Source organism: Cyanistes caeruleus, chromosome 1, assembly GCF_971803275.1.
Source record: "Cyanistes caeruleus chromosome 1, bCyaCae1.hap1.1, whole genome shotgun sequence".
Lineage (NCBI taxonomy): Eukaryota > Metazoa > Chordata > Aves > Passeriformes > Paridae > Cyanistes > Cyanistes caeruleus.
In genome coordinates this window covers 98,352,790-98,371,296 of record NC_141701.1, presented here as the reverse complement: position 1 = coordinate 98,371,296, position 18,507 = coordinate 98,352,790, and the positions used below count along the sequence as shown (strand labels likewise).

Sequence of the window (18,507 nt, the reverse complement as noted above, 5' to 3'; positions counted from 1 at the left end):
CCAGCCTTGTTGCCCTTCTCCGGACATGCTCCAGCATCTCAACATCCTTCCTAAACTGAGGGGCCCAGAACTGGACACACCAGTCAAGGTGTGGCCTCACCAGTGCTGAATTCAGGGGAAGAACCACTTTTTCTGCTGGTCTCACAGTTCCTGATACAGGCCAGGATTTTGGCCTTCTTGGCCACGCAGGCACACTGCTGGCTCATGTTAGTCTGCCATCAATCAGTACCCCCAGGGTCCCTTTCTACCTGGCCTCTGTCCAGTCACTCTGGACTCAACCTGTAATGCTGCAGGGAGTTGTTGTGGCCGAAGTGCAGGACCTGGCACTTGTCTTGTTAAACCCCATATTGTTGGATTTGGCCCATTAATCCAGCCTATCCAGATCCCTCTGCAGAGCTCTCCTACCCTCCAACAGATTGGTATTCACAACCAACTTGGTTTGAATGCAAATTTGCTAATGGTAGACTCAATCCCATGATCCAGATCACCAATAAAGATCTTAAACAGGACTGGACCCATACACAGATCCCTGGGAGACACCACTGGTGACCGGCCACCAGCTGGATGCAGCACCATTCATCAGCACTCTCTGGGCCCAGCCATCCAGCCAGTTCTTAACCCAGTGAACAGTGCACCTGTCCAATCCATAGGCTGCCTGATTTTCCAGGATTATTCCATAGGAGACAGTGTTGAAGGCTTTGCTAATTCCAGGTACACAACATCTACAGCCTTCCCTAGATCCACCAGGTGGGTCACCTGGTCGTAAGAGGAGATCATGTTGGTTAGGTTTAGCCCATCCTAAATCCATGCTGGCTGAGTCTGATCACTTGGTCACCTTGTAGGTGCTGTGTGATTGTACTCAAGATGAACTGTTCATAATCTTGCTGGGCACCAAGGTCAGACTGACAGGCCTTTTGTTCCTTGGATCCTCCTTTTGGTCCTTCTGATGGATGGGCATTACATTGGCCAGTTTTCAGTCATCTGGGACCTCCACAGTAAGCCAAGATTGATAATAAATGAGGGAGTATGGCTTAGGGAGCTCTTCTTCCAGCTCGGTCATCACCCTAGGATGGATCCCATCTGGTCCCACTGGTTTGTGAACATTTTAAGTGGCTCAGCAGGTCACTGTTTCCTTCTGGTTTGCAGAGGGGCTATTCTCTGCCTTTCTACTAGTTCAGGGGGCCAGTTGTCCCGAGGACAACCTGTCTTATTGCTGAAAACTGAGGAAAATAGAGCTCCTTCCCTTCTGTGCTTGTCTTTACTCAAGCAAGAAGGGCAAAACTGAGACGACTTAGACATGCTCTGGCATGATGATAAACATCAGTGAAACTAAACAGAATTTTTAATTACATTTTACTGTTAGGGTAAACTTTTAGTTATGATGGAGACACTGCAGTTATGTCTGCAGACAAGCAGTACTGCATCAATTTCCTTTTTCTCAGAATCATAACTGTAATATGGATTGGCATATTTTAGGCAGTGGATAGTTTGGATCTTCTTACTGTGTTAAAACAGGGTTGCATATTCCTATCAGTCTACCAGGTAGTTTGAGTTAATTTTTAAAAGGAACTTGTGCCATTGCTTAAAGTTCTATCATCTTACCTGTATGTTTTGGGGTTTCTAATTAACATTTTGTGAAAGAATGAATTTGTAAATTTTTGAATTTATGTCTGAGCCTCCTTAACTTGGCTACACTAACATGGTCATGGACTTCCAGGGATGACTGAAAATCTAATAATTCACAGATGCTGACCAAACAGACAGACTGTCTTTTTTGGAGGGGAAAAGCTTGTTAGAGATAAATAGGAATTATTTTTAATGCAAGCTTTTAGTGTACTAAATAACGCAATTACGATTAAATAAAGTAATGCTGTGGTGAAATGTCGCAACTTAATATTTTGAGCACTAGCAGGCTATTACTGTGAAGAGATAATTTAAATTGACTGTGGTTCCTGAAGTTCTTGATGGTCATATCATTAGAAGTGATTTAATTAAGCTGAAAATAATGTTACATGCATATGTTCATAATATTTTTGTTAATAATATTTGCCTAATCCATTTATCAGTGCTTTACAGACTGTGTTTCATCTTTTTAACTGGTCTTCTCCAAACATGCAAAACAATTTTTACCTTAAAAAATTGCATCATTTTATTTGTGAATTTACGTGCTTCTAATTTGTGAGGCCATCAGGCTTGCTTGTAGAGTTGCTGCTGTATGTTTGCACACTTGTGTATGCAGAGTATATACCTTTAATTTTATTCGTATAAGCGCTTTCAAGAGGAGCAAGAACTTCTACGATCATCAACACCTGATGAAGATTTTCTGGAACCATTATCACTTGTCAGTTCTTTCAGTTTCCTTACTTTTGTCTTGTCTGAAAGCTCAGAGGAGGGAAAAAAATGTAGGTGGATTTTACACACCTGTATATCTATATATATTGCCTCGGTTTAGAAGACAGGTGTCTGCTAGGGAGGGCAGGAGTCTCCCTTGGAATGAGAATGTAAACCCCCTCCCTCTGAATTATTATAATTTTGAAATCAAGGGCTCTCAGGCAGAGATCTGGGGATAGGAATAACTTTACTAGTGTGTATAACGAGGCACACAAACAAATACAACTACAGCATTAACAACAAAACAGGGACCACGTGACAGCCTTCTTGCCCGAGACTGGAAAGGATGGAGGAGAGGCTTTGCTTCACAAACCCCCTGGGGCAGTCAGTCCCGGTGCTCCTGCAGGGCTCCGAGGAACACTCAGCTGGAACAGCAGGGATGAGCAGAGATCCTGGGCTGGTGGCTGAGGTGGATCAGCAGCTCTGTGGCGGTGCCTGGCACTGCCACACTCCCGGCAGGACAGGGGGTGCGAGGCCGCCAACAAAGAGGGGAGAAGGAGAAGAAGCAGCAGCTCCGTCTGGGTGATGGCGAAATTCTCTTCTCTCCACAGCAACAGCTCCCAGCAAAGTGTCCTCCTCTGAAGCTGAAGAAACCAGACAAGCTGTCCCTGCCCTCCCTTTTTTCCCTGCCCTCCTTCCCCTCTGGGCCCAGCCAAACTCTTCATGTTTCTCAAGCACCCCCTAAGTACCAGCAGTCAGGTTTTCCCCAAAACTAGTGGGTAAAAATTCCATAGGTGAGCCAGGACTAATGGAAGGACACCTAACCCCCAACATATATCTATATATATCTATATCTATATCTATTACACATATATACAGATATCTATTTATACACACACATATGCACACACACACACACATATATATATATATTTATAGAGATTTTGCACAGCTTACTCTTAAGAATTATGCTTCTAACAGGCTGAGAGAGGAGGAAGACAAATTTGATGTGTGGTTGCTACCACGGTGAATGCACAGAGCAAGTGTCTTAAGGCTCCGGGGGAGTGAAGAAGATTGAGAGCATGAGGAATGTGACCATCTTTTTTATTAGCAGCTCATCTTTGTAGTAACTTAAAACTAAGAAGTTTCAACTGAGTTTGTTGGATGTAACTAGTTATTGGCAAATCTGAGGTATATGGCTCTCACTGAACATTTACTACTCCTTACATTTTCTGAAAGGGTTTGGTGAGCATAAATTTAAAGTCGTGTAGCCTTTCAGATCTTACCTGTGAAAATATTTTCTCTCAATTTGAATTTATGTCATTAATCTGCTACTGGAATCAATGTAATCGTCAGAAAAAAAGTAAATTAAACTCCTTATATTAGTATTTGATTCCTAAAAGTACTTAGTAATTTCAGATAGAAAGTTTTGTCTCCTTGTTTCAGAAGAATTTTGTTTTATGTAGGGTTTTGGTTCAGTCAGCAATCAGTGCAATTCTGAAATCTCAAGATATAAGGTAATTGAACTGTGAGCTTAGATATGTGAGTTTAATCATGAGAGAAATATTTTTCTCTCTCAGTTACAGCATACTGAATGCACTAGATTGCATTACATTACATGTATATATCCAATCTGAATTCAAATTCCAGTCTGTGCTTCATGTTTTCACCTCTAGGAATTTATATCACTTCCTAGATACTGTCTTGATAAAATAGTTACATTCAATTTATGGTATTTTTACAAAATAATCTGCTAGAAGTTAAAAAAAATTGGAAGGAATTTTTTTAAATGTAGACAGAATTCTAGTGTATAAAAGCATTAGATGACAAATAGTTAAAAGCAAGCATTTTATATTATATATCGCTGAAATACTGACAGAATTTTTAGAATAGTGAGTTGTTAATGAATAACTGAAAGCAAATAGGGCTCAGCGGTATATGAGGACAACTCATCCACAGAAGTTTAAAAAAATTACTATAATGATACCTGAAACATAGTTTTTATCTTGGGCTAAACTAAGATCTTTTAAATAGCATGCTTCTTTAGTTCTAAGTGATCAAAACTGTATTTTGGCTGTTCTGAAATAATGTAGTGCATATTTTCTGGTTATATCCTCCCTTTATCAGTATCTGTTGTCTCATAAACTGCTGTATTGATTTGTTACGTTTTTAATAGCATGGAAAAATGGAGTAAAATTTTGCAATGTTCTTTGTTGCTTGATTTATTTTCATTTTCCTCCTTTTTTGCATTGAATAACAGCTGTTAGCCGGGATGATAGCAGAACCTGCTTTTCTCTCTGAGTATACTATCTTTGCTTTGGATCCCACCAAACAACCTAAGCCACAGACTGACGGTGTGGTGAGTCCTCCCCACGCCTCTTAGTGATGCCTTTAGCAGGTGGAGGAGAGTAATGTACTAGAAGGCAAATTTAGTTGCTTGTGGCTTGTTCTCACAAAGGCCTCTGTCTTAACTACCTTGTTGCTAACCCTGCACTAAATTTCACAGAGGAACCACCTGATAGCTCCTGGCTGGTATGCTGTATGATGTGAATTTATTGTAACATTAAGAAAATTAACATATTTTTTCTTACACACGTAACAATACACACATTTAAATAACTGTTGCACAAGTTAGTATGTGTGTTGCATAGAAATATCCTCTTCATATTTATGTATGTCTGTGTGTATTTCAAGAGAAGTGGATAGAATTAACATTGGGATTGGTTATGTGTAAAATTTATATACTGTTTGCTGTATACAGTGAAATGCAGCATGTTATTTACTACTAATGGTAGCAGGAAATAATTATTTCACATAGATACATGAATTTATCTACATCGAGTTTATAACCTAGCTGTTATTATTGTGAGAATGAATAATCTTTTTTTAATAATTAGATTTTATTTAAAATGCATGTTTCTTTGCCTGAAAGTGTTGTCTTCACCATATGTCTTCTTCATAAGTGAAGAAGCTCAATGAGAAGAGGCAAGAAGTGAAGAAAAAGAAGCAGGCATAGGGAGGAAGTCAGACTTCTGCTTTCTGATACGTGCACATACAAAGCTGTATTCTAACTATTGGCACAGGACAGGAATGGCATTTTCACATGCTTCAGAGGCATGGCATTCCTGAGTCCGTAAGTGATTTAAAGTACAGTAATTTTTAGAATCCCAGCTCATCATGATACTTCATTATTACTTCATAAGTGTTCTTTTCCTGCTCATGGTTTAAAATAACCAGTCACTGGAAGCTGTAACAGGATCAAAATTTAATAAGCAGGACATAGCACAGCACACCATATTGTGTTGGACTTGTCTCTCTTAGGCTAAGCAAGATTGGACAGAAACAGTGATTAAAATTGTGGTCCCTGGAAAGTGTATTCTGGCAATATTCCAGGTCCAGGAATTGTCACTTAAAGATTTCACTGCAAATTTAAGTAAGCTCTTTTAGTTCCACTACACAACAGGATTATCTTGAAAAAAATTAATTTCAAACAACCTGTTTGTGTGAGTGCTCCAATGTTGTCTTTATATGATCTTTTAGTATGTACTTTAGTGGCATATTTACTGGGTCACATATGTAAGACTGCATACATGCTAATAATCATAATGTAACAGTTATTGTTAATGTATTACCAGTGTGTATTAATAATAAGTTACTTGTAAAACTCATTTTGTATTCTGAACTTTTTGAAAGTTCTAGAGCAGTACTCACAATAATAATTGAGAGGGGGAGAAAATGATAGGAAAGTTTATAGAGAATAGGACGACTGGTTTAAAAAATATATATTAAAGAAACACCCACATTATTTATCTTTACAAAACCTAGGTACACTAAAAATACAGGAGAGGAAAGTTTCACCAACACACATAAATGTATGTTAATTCTGCTAAAACAGAACAATATTTTAACTGTATATGTGATCTGAGAGTGAACAGCATAGAGAAGTGACTGTAACTGTGTATTTTTTTTGGCATAGAAGAAGTTAGTATAAACTCTTTCATAAGTAAACTGCAAAAGTTTTATTGCATGAAGAAACAGTTCAAAATATTATTGGGCACAGGGTTTTTTTGAAAGAAAAAGATAAAGGAAAATAAGGGAAGAAAACAAGCTCTCCTTCCTTTATCCCTTCATAAATTGCTCAGTTTTGGAATACTTGAGGAAGTATTACTATTAAAAGCAGTAAAATGTTTTTAAATACAGACATTTAACCTTTCACTTCTCAAGCTTGCTAATATATTTATACCTTTGAGAAATAAGTATGATTTTGCATTTCAGAAATAGGGATGTAAAGTGGACAAATGTTACTGGAACACTCTAATGTGCTCCAGTTGAAAGTGAGCTCTGATTTATACATATTCGTAATAAAAAGCAACGTTTTTGTTAGAGATTGTAAGTATAGTTGTCTTTGGAAAGAGATACAGATATTATGTTCTATGAGTTTGTGGAGGAAAAACTTCCAATTGTCTCCAGAAACCCTGATGTAACTGCTGGTTTTAAGACTTTCAAAATGGCTGCTTGTGCTCTGTGAGTCTAATTTTGCTGAAAGCTCTCTTTAGGCTTTTGAAAGGCAAGGGCTTTTAAGCTTTTCAAAGCCTCTTGGATCTATACTTATATATAGCAACTTCCATTCATGCTTACCATTCAGTGTATGGATACCCAAATGCAATCCTTTGCCCTAGAGCACAGTGACATAGACTTGAAGCAGCCTATGGTGGTCTATTTTTTATATGAAGGATTACTGGTGTATCCCTTTTGTTATTTATGCCAATAGAAAGTGTAACCCCAAATACAGGTTCTTCTTTTGTTCCTATAGATTGTATACAAAGATGAGTAGGAAACTTTTAGAAGTGGCAGCACTGGTTTAGTTTTGAAATTACATTTTTAAGGATCTTTATGGGTCCTTAAATGGCAGCTTTTAAGCATCTTTACAGAAAGGAACAGCATCCATGCATTTTATATTCATTAAAACCTTACTAAATGTAATAAATTGACTTAATATTGTGTTTTAAAATAGATGTTAAATATTAAATTATTTTTATAAATTACGTGTGCACACCCTCCATAGTTTCCTTTAACTATTTTTTATTTGTATTAGAATACATGATTTTTGAAAAAAGTGTGTGTATTTAATTTTTAAGTCATAGAATCACAGAATTAAGTAGGATGGAAAAGACCTCTGAGATCATCAAGCCCAACCTATGATCTGACACCATCTTGCCAACTAGACCATGGCACTAAGTGCCACATCCAGTCTTTTCTTAAGTACCTCCAAAGATGGAAACACCACCACCTCTCAGCGCAGCCCATTCCAATGCCCAATCAATCCTTTGATTGTGAAGTCTTGGTAAAGTGTTTGTTTTCCTCTGTTAGTCCTCTAGTAGCACAGCAGGTGCTTTGTAAATTATAAAGCAGGAGCTAATTTTTGATTTGGTTTATCTTATTATTAACTTTTCCCACTATGAGAAAGAACAAGAACAAGTAATGGAGCCAGGAATACAATGTAGAAGTGGTTTAGTTTAAAACCTGTAAAAACTGTTAATCCACTAGGAACAAATCCTATGCTGCCACAGTATAGTGTTCTGAAGCAGAATGCAGATTTTGTTCAAGCCAGATGAAGTGCTGCTTACAAATCCAGACTTCTTGTATGGCTCATTTTGTTTTGTCTGTATATGGGTAACTGCTCGGTTCTCTGGCTTTCTTAACTATCTGGATTTCTCTTTGTTCTGTGGTATTTCTGTACTACCTCATATTTGCCCCATGTCAGATCTTTTGGTAGCCTTTTTACAGCAAATCATTCCTCTGCACATAAATGTTTAGGTATGTTCATTGGCATATCCAGAGTAGAAGCTGTGTGTGTGATCATGTAGGAGATAAATATACAAGGGTGTCTATGATTGAGATTTCAGTTCTATATACACCTTAGATTTGCAGCTTGCATATAACTGTCAGGATAGAGCTTGATTACAAGTTAGTTACACTGCTCTTAGGTGAATATACCCATCTTTTGTTTGATGTGCTGTTACCGCCGAAGATGAATAGATCACGCGGACACAGGTCGAGGTGTGGTGCAAGAAAGGGCAGAGTTTATTTTTCCTCCCAGGATTTATAGGCTTCTGCCCACAGCCAGGGATTGGATGGTCAGGATAACACTTTCTCACTGCACTGGCCATGAGAGATGTCCATCACAAGACGTGTATCAGAAAGAATGTACACATATCTATGTTTACAGTTACTGTCCTGGGAAAGTCCTTAGAAAACCATGTCAGTAAGCTCAGAAGCTGAGTTTTCAGGGCGACAATGTGCCTCAGTGTTTCACTTCTCTGGAAAAAAAATCCATGTCCAAGATGGTTTCTAGCATATTCTGCTAATTTAGTTGGACTGGATTTATACAGCAAAAAACCATCTGGATTTGTGTAAATTAGAATCATAGAATATCTATGAGTTGGAAGGGACCCACAGGATTGACCCAAGTCCTACTCCTGTCCCTGCACAGCACAGCCTGAAGAATCACACCGTATTTCTGACAGTGTTGTCCAATCACTTCTTGAACTAAGACAGGCTTGGTGCTGTGACCACTTATCTGGGAGCCTGTTCCAGTGCCCAACCACCCTCTCGGTAAAGAACCTTATTCTAATATCTGACATAATCTTCCCTGACATAACTTCATGCCATTCCCTCAGGTCCTGTCACTGGTCACCACAGCTCCTGCCCCTCCACATCCACTCATGAGGAAGATGTAAACTGCTATGAGGTCTCCCCTCTGTCTCCTCCAGGATGAGCAAGCCCAGTGACCTCAACTGCTCCTTGTACAGCTTTGCCTCAAGGTCCTTCATCATCTTTGTAGCCCTTCCTTGGATGCTCTCTAATAGTTTTGTATCTTATACTCTGGCACCCAAAACGGCTCCCAGCACTCAAGGTGAGGCTGCACCAGTGCAGAGCTCACAGTGCAGAGGGGACAATTCCCTCCCTTGCTCAGCTGGCAATGCTGTGCCTGATGCACCCCAGGACATGGGTGGCCCTCCTGGCTGTGCAGGCACTGCTGACTCATATCCAGCTTGCCATCAACCAGGACCCCCAGGTCCCTTTCCATGGCGCTGCTCCTCCAGTGTCTTGTTTCCCACTCTGTCCATACAATCCAGGGTTGCCTCATCCCAGGTGCAGAATTTGGCACTTGTCTTTGTTGAACTTCCTATGCTTGCTGATTACTCAGCCCTCCAGTTTGCTGATGCCCCCTCTTCCAGGGCCTCTATGCCTTCAAAAGAGTCAACAATAATTTAGTATCATTGTCAAACTTAGCATACCTTCAGGTCCTGCATTCAAGTAATTTATGAAGATGAGGAGCACAGGGCCGAGGATGGAGTCCTGTGGAACCCCATTAGTGACAGGACACCAGTTTGGTGTCACCCCATTCACTGTAACCCTTTATGCCCAACCTATGAGCCAGCTGCTCATGCACTTCATGATGTATTTATCCACTGTATGCTGAAAATTTTGTCTAGAAGGATCCTGTGAGAGACATTATCAAAAGCTTTACTGAAATCCAAAAAGATTACAAGTGGCTTCCCTTGGTCAGCTCAGTGGGTGACCTTGTAATAAAAGGAAATCAGATTTGGCAAGCCGGAGTGTCCCCTCATGAACTCATTACTGGTTGTGACCAAGGATTGCTCTGTCTTGCAGTTGTTTTTCTATAATTCCCAGAAAATCATCTCCATAATTTTTCCAGTCAATGAAGTGAGACTGAGAGACTTGTAGTTTCCAGGGTCATCCTTCTTGAAAATAAGGACTGGATTAGAAAACACCTGAACACAGGACACAGGAAAAGCAGGATAGACAGGCTAGAAACAGAAATCTCTAAACTCTGTAAAAAAAAAACCAAACAAATTTTAAAAAAATCCCCAAAACCCAAACCAAACACACCAAATAACTCAAGACCATTGTTTTTTGTTGTATTAGTTTTATTGTTTTGGGTGAGTTTTTTTAATGTGTGTGTATTTCGTTTTCCTTTCTTTGGGAATGCAAAAGTTTTGTGTAAGATGTATTTTCTGAAAATCTAATTTTCTTCCCATGCTTGTTGGAGTTTTAAGCAGTTTGTTACCAGCACTTCTTTTCCAGGTAGTTTCTGCCCCCGCAGTCCACCAAAACAGAGAAAGATAGTGTTACAGCCATACTCGTAATGGCTGTAAATCATCAGTAGTCATCAGTTAGATTTTTCCTGGTATAATTCTGTCTTTTTGGTGTGTCTTTGATTTGTTCTAAATCAATCTAAATCAACTTTGTCTAAATGTTATATAAATAATCATTATGAATTATTCAATTTGAGATGTCCGTATTTGCAGATATTTCATACTAATCCATGCACACATAGCTGCTTTGTAGTTCTGCATATTGCAGCAGTCTGTTTTGAATTTAACAAACTAGCTTGTTTGCATGAAGACATTTTAATAAGCTTTCTAAAGAAAGTACTAAAAACAGTCAAAGAAAAAAGCACAGATGCTGTTTCTAGCAATCATTGAATTACAGTCCTTGTGCTCTATTTCTTCTAATGGTTGTTTTTACCTCCTGTAGAACTTGAATAAACAACCACTTCCTGGATCCACAGAAAACAATGGAAGTGAATCTGTCTCTCCACAGGTATGTGGAGGGCATGGGGGAATTTGTTTCCTCCTTCACTTCTGTATTGTCTTTGTGTTAAATTGGCTTAAGTGCCCAGTATATATCTTCATACTGAAGCAGGAATGATAAGTACTTGCCTGTCAGGATGCTCAGATATTTTGTTTGTGTGTAATCCCATTAGCTGGTATTAAGTATTGTCACTGATGTGTGGAGCTTTTTTTTCCCTAAGGACTGTCTAGCAGATTGCCAACGTTAAGATGCATCTTGTTGCACAGCCATTATAGGATACAGAGCATTAAACTCACTTTAAAAAGTAGAGGGCCTATTGCATGAAAGGTACCTTCTAGCTGAAGGAAAATAACTGATAGGTTAAAAATATTGTCACTAGTGATAAAGATGTAGGTAATTATTTATTTTTTTTTTTTAAATATGGCTCAGGGAAACATTTAGCTTGCTGAAATGGGATTAGCAGTGGCTTCTGGCATGTGCCTCCCAACATTTGATTGTAGAGGCAACATCATGCAGTATTGCTTTCACATCACTTCTGTAGCACCAGCAGTATAGGTTACCACAGCACAGAATCTTTTGGTATAGAATGAAGTAAGTACTATAGCTGCATAAATTAATAATTTTGTTTTATGTAAAAATCATAAAGCCATTTAAAATAAAAACAAGAAAAGGACTGTTCAAGATGGCTTGCTAGAACCAACTATCATAAAGGACTTAAACTATTAATTTGTTCCCTTCATCATAAGAAGGTATCTCTGTCTGTGAGATAAATACAGTCTTCTGTGTCATACATCAAGAACTGAATCAGTTATACTTTTCAAGTTCGAGACAGTAGTAAATAACTGTATATTACACATTCTTCACTTTTTAGAGGGTTTACACAGAAATGCATTCTTCTAAAATTTTAAATCAGAGCTGTAGTTTATTAGATTTAGTTGTTATCTGAAATTGCACACATCTGGTAGTTGCATGCTCGATTTTTCTGCACAAGGAGATAATTCTTTTAAGGTAGTGGCAGCTATTTGGTGTCATGCATATCTTAGGTAACACTAGTTTCTTTGCACTGGTCAGGTCTCTTTCCTGGACTTTAGTGTGTCTGCCTGCCTAAAAGCAGGCAAGAAATACTTTCTATAAATAAATAATTACTTTCTTTGAATTTTTGCAGCAAAGTGACAGTCAGTCTTTTGCCCAGAGGCTTCAACTTCGAGTTCCCTCCATGGAGTCTTTGTTTCGAAGCCCAGTAAAAGAGACCCTATTTCGCTCTTCTTCTAAAGAATCCTTAGTACGAAGTTCTTCAAGAGATTCACTGAATCGACTAGACTTGGAAGCCTTCAGTCCCACCTTTGATTCACCTTCTGACATTGAAAGTGAAACAGAAGAGCCTCCGGGAAATATGGATAACTTCAGCAAAGAGCAGTTGCTGCAGCGTCTGCGTAGAATGGAGCGCAGTTTGGGCAACTATAGGGGAAAATACTCAGAGGTAGGCAATGTGACTGGTGTAGTTAGGCAGAAAGGGGAAAGAGATTAGGCTAAGAGATTCTGCAGCAGTGAACAATCTTTTTGTTTTCCTATTTGGAGCAAATGTTTCAACTTAAAACCAACATGGGAAAATGAAATTGTTCTAAGTCTAGTTACTTTTGACCTAGATAGGTCAAATGTTTTTCTGGTAATAAAATATGGAAATCTTTTTTTATCTTGTTTGTAAATAATATCCCTATGTCAGCAGTAGAGGTTAATTAATGGTTACTCACACAGAGCAGGCCTATTAAGATTTCAACTGAAAGCATCTAGCAGGGGGTAGTGTTCACGACACAGATGAGCATGACTTGTACTCCTCCTGTGACAGAAAATTAAGTTTTTTTCCTGCAACTTGTTCTTGAAATGCACGGTGTATATTCTGTCCATGTGCAATAGGCAAGCATTTTGCTTTCAATAAACAAGTTCTGTTCTTCCTAATTTCCAGGTATCCCTGGGAGGAATTGCTTCAAGCATCTTATTTTTTTGTATTTTATTTAAAACCAATTATATAAGTAATTTCACTACTCATTTTCCAAATTATTGGGGAAAGTAAAGCTGTCTAACTGGTGGTGGTGTTTTGGTATTGGGTTTTTTAATTAGTTTTGTGGTTTTGTTTGGGTTTTTAAATTGTTTTTTGAAGTGTGAATGTGTTGTATTTAAAACTGGATGTTTATACTGTTTTTCACAGTTCTTTTAATGTTTGTTGCCCTCAAATACAAAAATTCCTGTGCAGACTTTTGTTGAAATCCCTGGAATCTAAAATATCTATACAGTGACTGCAGTATTCAGCATATGCCTGAAAAAGCAGTTGTCTTACAGTAATTTTTCCTTCACTTCCAGCTAGTGTAAAATATGTTTTTTTTTAAATTTACGTAAATAGTAGTTACTTACATGAAAATCCTTCAGCTTGTGTGTTTGTTTTAGTGCTTTTCTGGTTGTTTGGGGGATTTTATTTTATTTTATTTTATTTTATTTTATTTTATTTTATTTTATTTTATTTTATTTATTGTAATCTGTCTGCCAAGTCCTACCTTTCTCTGTCAAAATGGCTTGGATTTTTTTCCTGGTTTTGTGGGTTTCTTTAGTTCAATTGAAAATAATTGTTTTCTGGAGCTTGGAAGAAACTTGTTTCAATGTATAATGAGTAATTAAAGCAGAAATATTTTTTTCCTCTTAAAATAGAATGCAAAGTTAGCAACTCAAAAATATGGTAAAGGAAACCACCCATAGCAGTTTTGATTTTCTTGTATGGGCAAAATAAATATGACTTTGAAATTAAAAGTAATTTTGAATTCTGAAAATATTTAGTTTGTTTTAAGTAAGAATTTGAAGATATATTTTGACTTACTGATTTCTGGTTTCAGTGTTCTAGATTTGTTTTTCTTAAATTTCTCATCAGTTTGAGAATAGAATGTTCTAATTCTGAGTGCCATTATGCTACTTCAACATAATGCCTCTTGGCAGTTGTAATCAAATATTCAAGTAAACTAGGTTGGGCGGTTACTCCTTTCCTTAGCTTACAATGAGAAATTAAATATTGTCCACTTTCAATCTGTCTTTGCTGGATATATATGCAAAGCATATGGGATGAGAACGTTACACCTTTTTTTTGTTAAATTTAGAAATGTATTTTTTAATGCATGCTCTTTGTAAAATTACTTTTGCTTAATCTCCCTGGGACATGTACTCTTACAGGTGGTCACCCCTGTGGGGTAGCTGTCTGGGATGTAACTTTCTGACACTCTTGGCTTTGACCCCCTGTGTTGAAGGATTGTATGTGGCATGCCATCTCAGGGAAGGGAAAACTGTTTATGAATGCTGAGTAGCATCATTGTTTTGTCATGTAGGCTTGTATTTTTTTACATATTGGAGGTATTTTATAGATAGAAAAAGAAAACATTAAGAAAATTTAAGTACGTTTCTATCAAAAGAATGTTCTCAAGTGGAGCGAAGAGTTTGAGAATGCAGGTACTGATGCAACTAAGGAAATTATTTTGGTGGCTATACACAGCTGTATTATCATTTTTATATCCGATTTGTGTATTTTAGCTAGTGTCTGCTTATCAAGTTATCCAGCGGGAAAAGAAGAAGCTACAGGTGAGCATTACTTTTCGTCCTCTCTTACCTGCATGCTTTTTTGAATCCTAAAATGTGTAGTGACAATACAGATTCAGTTTTCAGTGTGTTGTGTATATGTAACAGAAGATGATTTCTTAGCTGGGATTTCTAAGGAAGCCAAGATATAATTAATTTGTCAACATAGCTGTGAAGTATTGTACTCCAGCCTTTTTTGTTGCATCAGCTGACTTCAGGTGATAGACTGTTAAATTGCCAACCCACAGTTGGCAGTTTATGACAATACTTGCACATTAAGTGTGACTTGAAAGAGAAACAAATCATTACATCTGTGAAGTTTTTGAATTTGTTTATCCATTTTAAAATTACATTTAATACACCTGATCTTTTTTCTACCTTTTTTCTTAAGAGCATTCTGAGTCAAAGCCAGGATAAAGCACTTCGCAGAATTGGAGAGCTGAGAGAGGTAATTTCCTTTACTGATTGCATGTTTACTTTATATCACACCTACACAGGATCTTTTTCTGCCTAGCTTTTGACTTTTTTGTTCACAAAATATTTTCTATTACAGAGCACGGTATTTTACTGCTTTTGGTTTTTTGTTTATATGGAGTTACTCTTCTGCCTTGCTTCCCATTCAGCAGTTCACTGCTATACTCTTAAGACAGAGCAATGCATCACCAACTGAACTACTCTTGTTCATTGTGAAATAGGTAGAAGCATGTGTGGTTCTTGCAGTATTTTTGGGCCCAGCCATAGATGTCCCTGTGCAATTTTTGCTTTTTGATTACTGATGAATACTAATTCAGGCAAACACAAGTAATAGGCACATTTTCATAAGGATTTCAATGACCATAAAAAAAACCCAGGATAATTTAAAAAAATTTCCTCTTTATCCTGGTTGTAATACTTACATTGTTTTATGGATTTTAGTTTCAATCATAAAATCAAGTAGGTTGTGTTATGACTTACCTCCTTAGGTTATAGTGAAATTAAAAGGAGAAGTTCTAGTGTGTTTGGTATTGATAACCAACACAATGTACTTAAAAAACATGTATAGATGATCAGGCAGAACAGATTAAAAGGGCATGTTCAAAAATGCCATATTGTCAAACCCTGGTGAAGCACACTGTGAAGCTGAAGCCATTTTATTGCCTCAGGAGCTAGTGCAAGGTGTCGACCAGGTGTCAACCAGGTGTCAAGATGGGCATGTAAAGGCCTCTGTGCTCTTACATTGCTAGAGAGCTGGGTACCATTGGAGAGCTGGGTACTGTTTAGCCCAAAGTCACAAACTTTGTCTTATGACTGCATATTTACTTCTGGCATGGGCCATGCAGGGCAGCAGCACTGGCATGGAGGTTGTAGGAGCCATTAGACTATGGTGAGGTCCCACCTTTGCCTGAAGGCAGACTCACTCCAGGCAGTTGGGTGTTTCGCTCACAGACAAGGAACAGGACCTGTCCCCTTCATAATGAGGGATGGTGACTGTGAGTGTCTGGCCATGTGTGTACTCAAGGCTCAAGCTCACCCACAAGGAGGTGACTTGTGGGTGACACACTGATCCCTGTGACTAATCAGGCAGACAGTCATTTCAAGAGATGTCACTGGCAAATGGCTGGGCACACTCTTCAGCAATCCAGGGAGTAATTCAGGTAACCATGCTGTGAATTGTGTGTGCTCATGGGATAGCAAATTGGTTCACATCTGTGCTGTTTCTGCCCCAGCAGCTGAGAGCAGTGGGTCGGTCACTGCTGGGAATACTGTGCTCATCTGAGCTGTAGCTTGTGTTTGGACCATCACCATGTCCCAAGCCAAACTGTCAGTACACAGGAGAGAAAAATCCATTGCATTACTGTCAGAATTGGCTTGCCAAGGTTGTGCGTTTTCCAGATGACGACGAGGTCAAATGAAAAAGGTTATTCTGTGTTAGGTATCTGCATGCTCCTGTAGGATCAGTTTTCCAGTTTATTACTACTTGTTAAAGTCAGGCGTATGTGGAACAGAGTTAAATCTTTGGCGGATGACAAAAGGTTGGACACGTGCATTTTATTTTTCACTTCTGTCATAGTTTTTGTGATTTATATATGTAGAGAAGTTATACATATACTTATACATTTGTGTATATATATTTCATATAGAATTTAATTTCATTCTTACCAATCTTGTAAATTTAAAGATTCCTTCAAATCTAATACTGAAATTGTTTTTCATTAATTGATATACTTCAAAAAGAGTTTTTCTGATCTTTTGGAAGCCCAGGTGTTGCAGCATTAGGTAAAACAGACAACAAAGGAAAAATTACAAATAAAATGGTAAGTTTCTATTGTGGAAGCTAAAATGGTCCAAAGTAGTACATTGATGTAGTAATTTGTTATCAGAAATTAATTTTAATAATCCTTTTATTCATCACACAGTCCATTTTCCACATAAATATATTGAATCAGGCAAGTTTATTCTAAGAGGGCCATGTAAGGGTAAATTAATCCTCCTTTGAGGCTAAATTGACAGTGTGACACAGTCCCTAGAAATCAATGTGTTTTTGGTTACCTTAGTTTTCTCCTGTTAGGAATAATTCCTCAAAAGCAGTCTTAACTCAGTCTTCAGTGTTCTCCTTCTCAGAAAAGGATCACGAGGGACTCTGAGATCCAAAGAGGACTATTTTTGTGTTGGTTTCAATAAATCTCTTTGACACTTGTTCTCACACTAGCCTGCTTTACTTTGTTTCAAGGAAATTGCTTCTAAAGCTCAGAAGCACAGGACAGAAGTGTGATCAGTAATTGCTGAGAACATGAGGCAATGCAGTGTTAAGAGGTGGATATAGTTGGGAAGAGAGGAATGGTTTTTGCAGTGATGCTTTCCCTCACTGTTCTGCCTGTGCATGGCTGGGCAGGCTCAGCTCATACAGCTGTGGTTTCCAAAACTGGTATCAGTCTCATCTGTGGCAGGGCATTCACTGTTTGAGGTAAGGGATAGACAGCAAGACAGCATAAAAACAAGATTTAGAGTTGAAGGAAAGCAGTTCAGGAAGCATCCAGGGCTCTGTTTTGTCTCATTTGCTTTTTCATCCTACTTTCTCTTTCTGTAGTCCTCTGTCTTTGCCTTGCTAATGGAACTCTTGTTTATGAGTGGTGATTGCTTTTATACAAGTGATCTTTGCAGAATAACAGTCATAGAAGCATTCTTTCCCTGGGGTAAATCCTGGGGAAGATGTGTATAGATGAAATACATATATAAATAAAAAATATTAAAAAGTTTCTGAAAATATTTGCAGTGCATGCATGATATATGTGTGGTTCTGGTTCTCTCAGTAAGCAGTTAGATGTGAATTAATTCAAGTACATTTATTTTCTATTAGAATGATAATTATTTAAAGAAATTTAAATGTTTAAACTTTAAAAGCATAGGAAGTAATTAGAAGAAACCTCCTTCAGGAAATACGTTTAAAAAACTCTGTTGATCCTACTAATGAATTTAGGATATATCATATATATCCTAATATCTACAAGTTTCTAAGAAAGTTCAGCCAAACAAATGCATGTAAGTATCAAGTAAAGCCACATATTTAAATTATTTGGCATTCTCTGCCTTTCTCATTTGAGACATATTTGTAGAAGAAAAAGACCATTCTCTTACACATGGCATTTGTCGTTTTAGAATGGTGGCATATAGAAGGAGCATAATGAATTTTGCATTTCTGCTCTTTATGTTGACTTAATTTTGTAGCTAAATGAAGGCTCTACCAAAGTGCAGTCTTCAGCTTCCAGGAGAACTGTGTACATGGAAGACAGTTTTTCAGGAGCAGGCTTGAAATGATCCCTGTACAAACTTTTAGGAAAGGGAATCCTTGATAATTTTGCATCAAATCTAGACTGATACCGTTTTAATGCTGGTATTTTATATTGTTGGATGCTCTTATTTTATTGTGTGGAATGTTGTATAGTAAAAAAAAATGGACACTTT

The 18,507-nt window shown here is 37.8% G+C and overlaps 1 protein-coding gene across 9 annotated transcripts in view; it reads left to right on the top strand.

Moving 5' to 3' along the window:
• The window catches only part of GOLGA4 (golgin A4), a 71,928-nt gene that overhangs the window by 15,276 nt on the left and 38,145 nt on the right, over positions 1-18,507 (top strand). For 6 of the 9 annotated variants that reach the window (XR_015274577.1, XR_015274576.1, XM_086844158.1 and 3 more), the window contains exons 3-7: positions 4,592-4,690; positions 10,897-10,962; positions 12,119-12,433; positions 14,521-14,568; positions 14,957-15,013. Coding sequence is in view for 7 of the 9 variants with exons in the window: in XM_086844158.1 (XP_086700284.1) it covers positions 4,592-4,690; positions 10,897-10,962; positions 12,119-12,433; positions 14,521-14,568; positions 14,957-15,013 (585 nt within the window). In the remaining 2 variants the exon portion in view is untranslated. The remainder of the gene's footprint in view (positions 1-4,591; positions 4,691-10,896; positions 10,963-12,118; positions 12,434-14,520; positions 14,569-14,956; positions 15,014-18,507) is intronic. The other 3 variants (XM_086844175.1, XM_086844199.1, XM_086844184.1) reach the window with 1 other exon arrangement.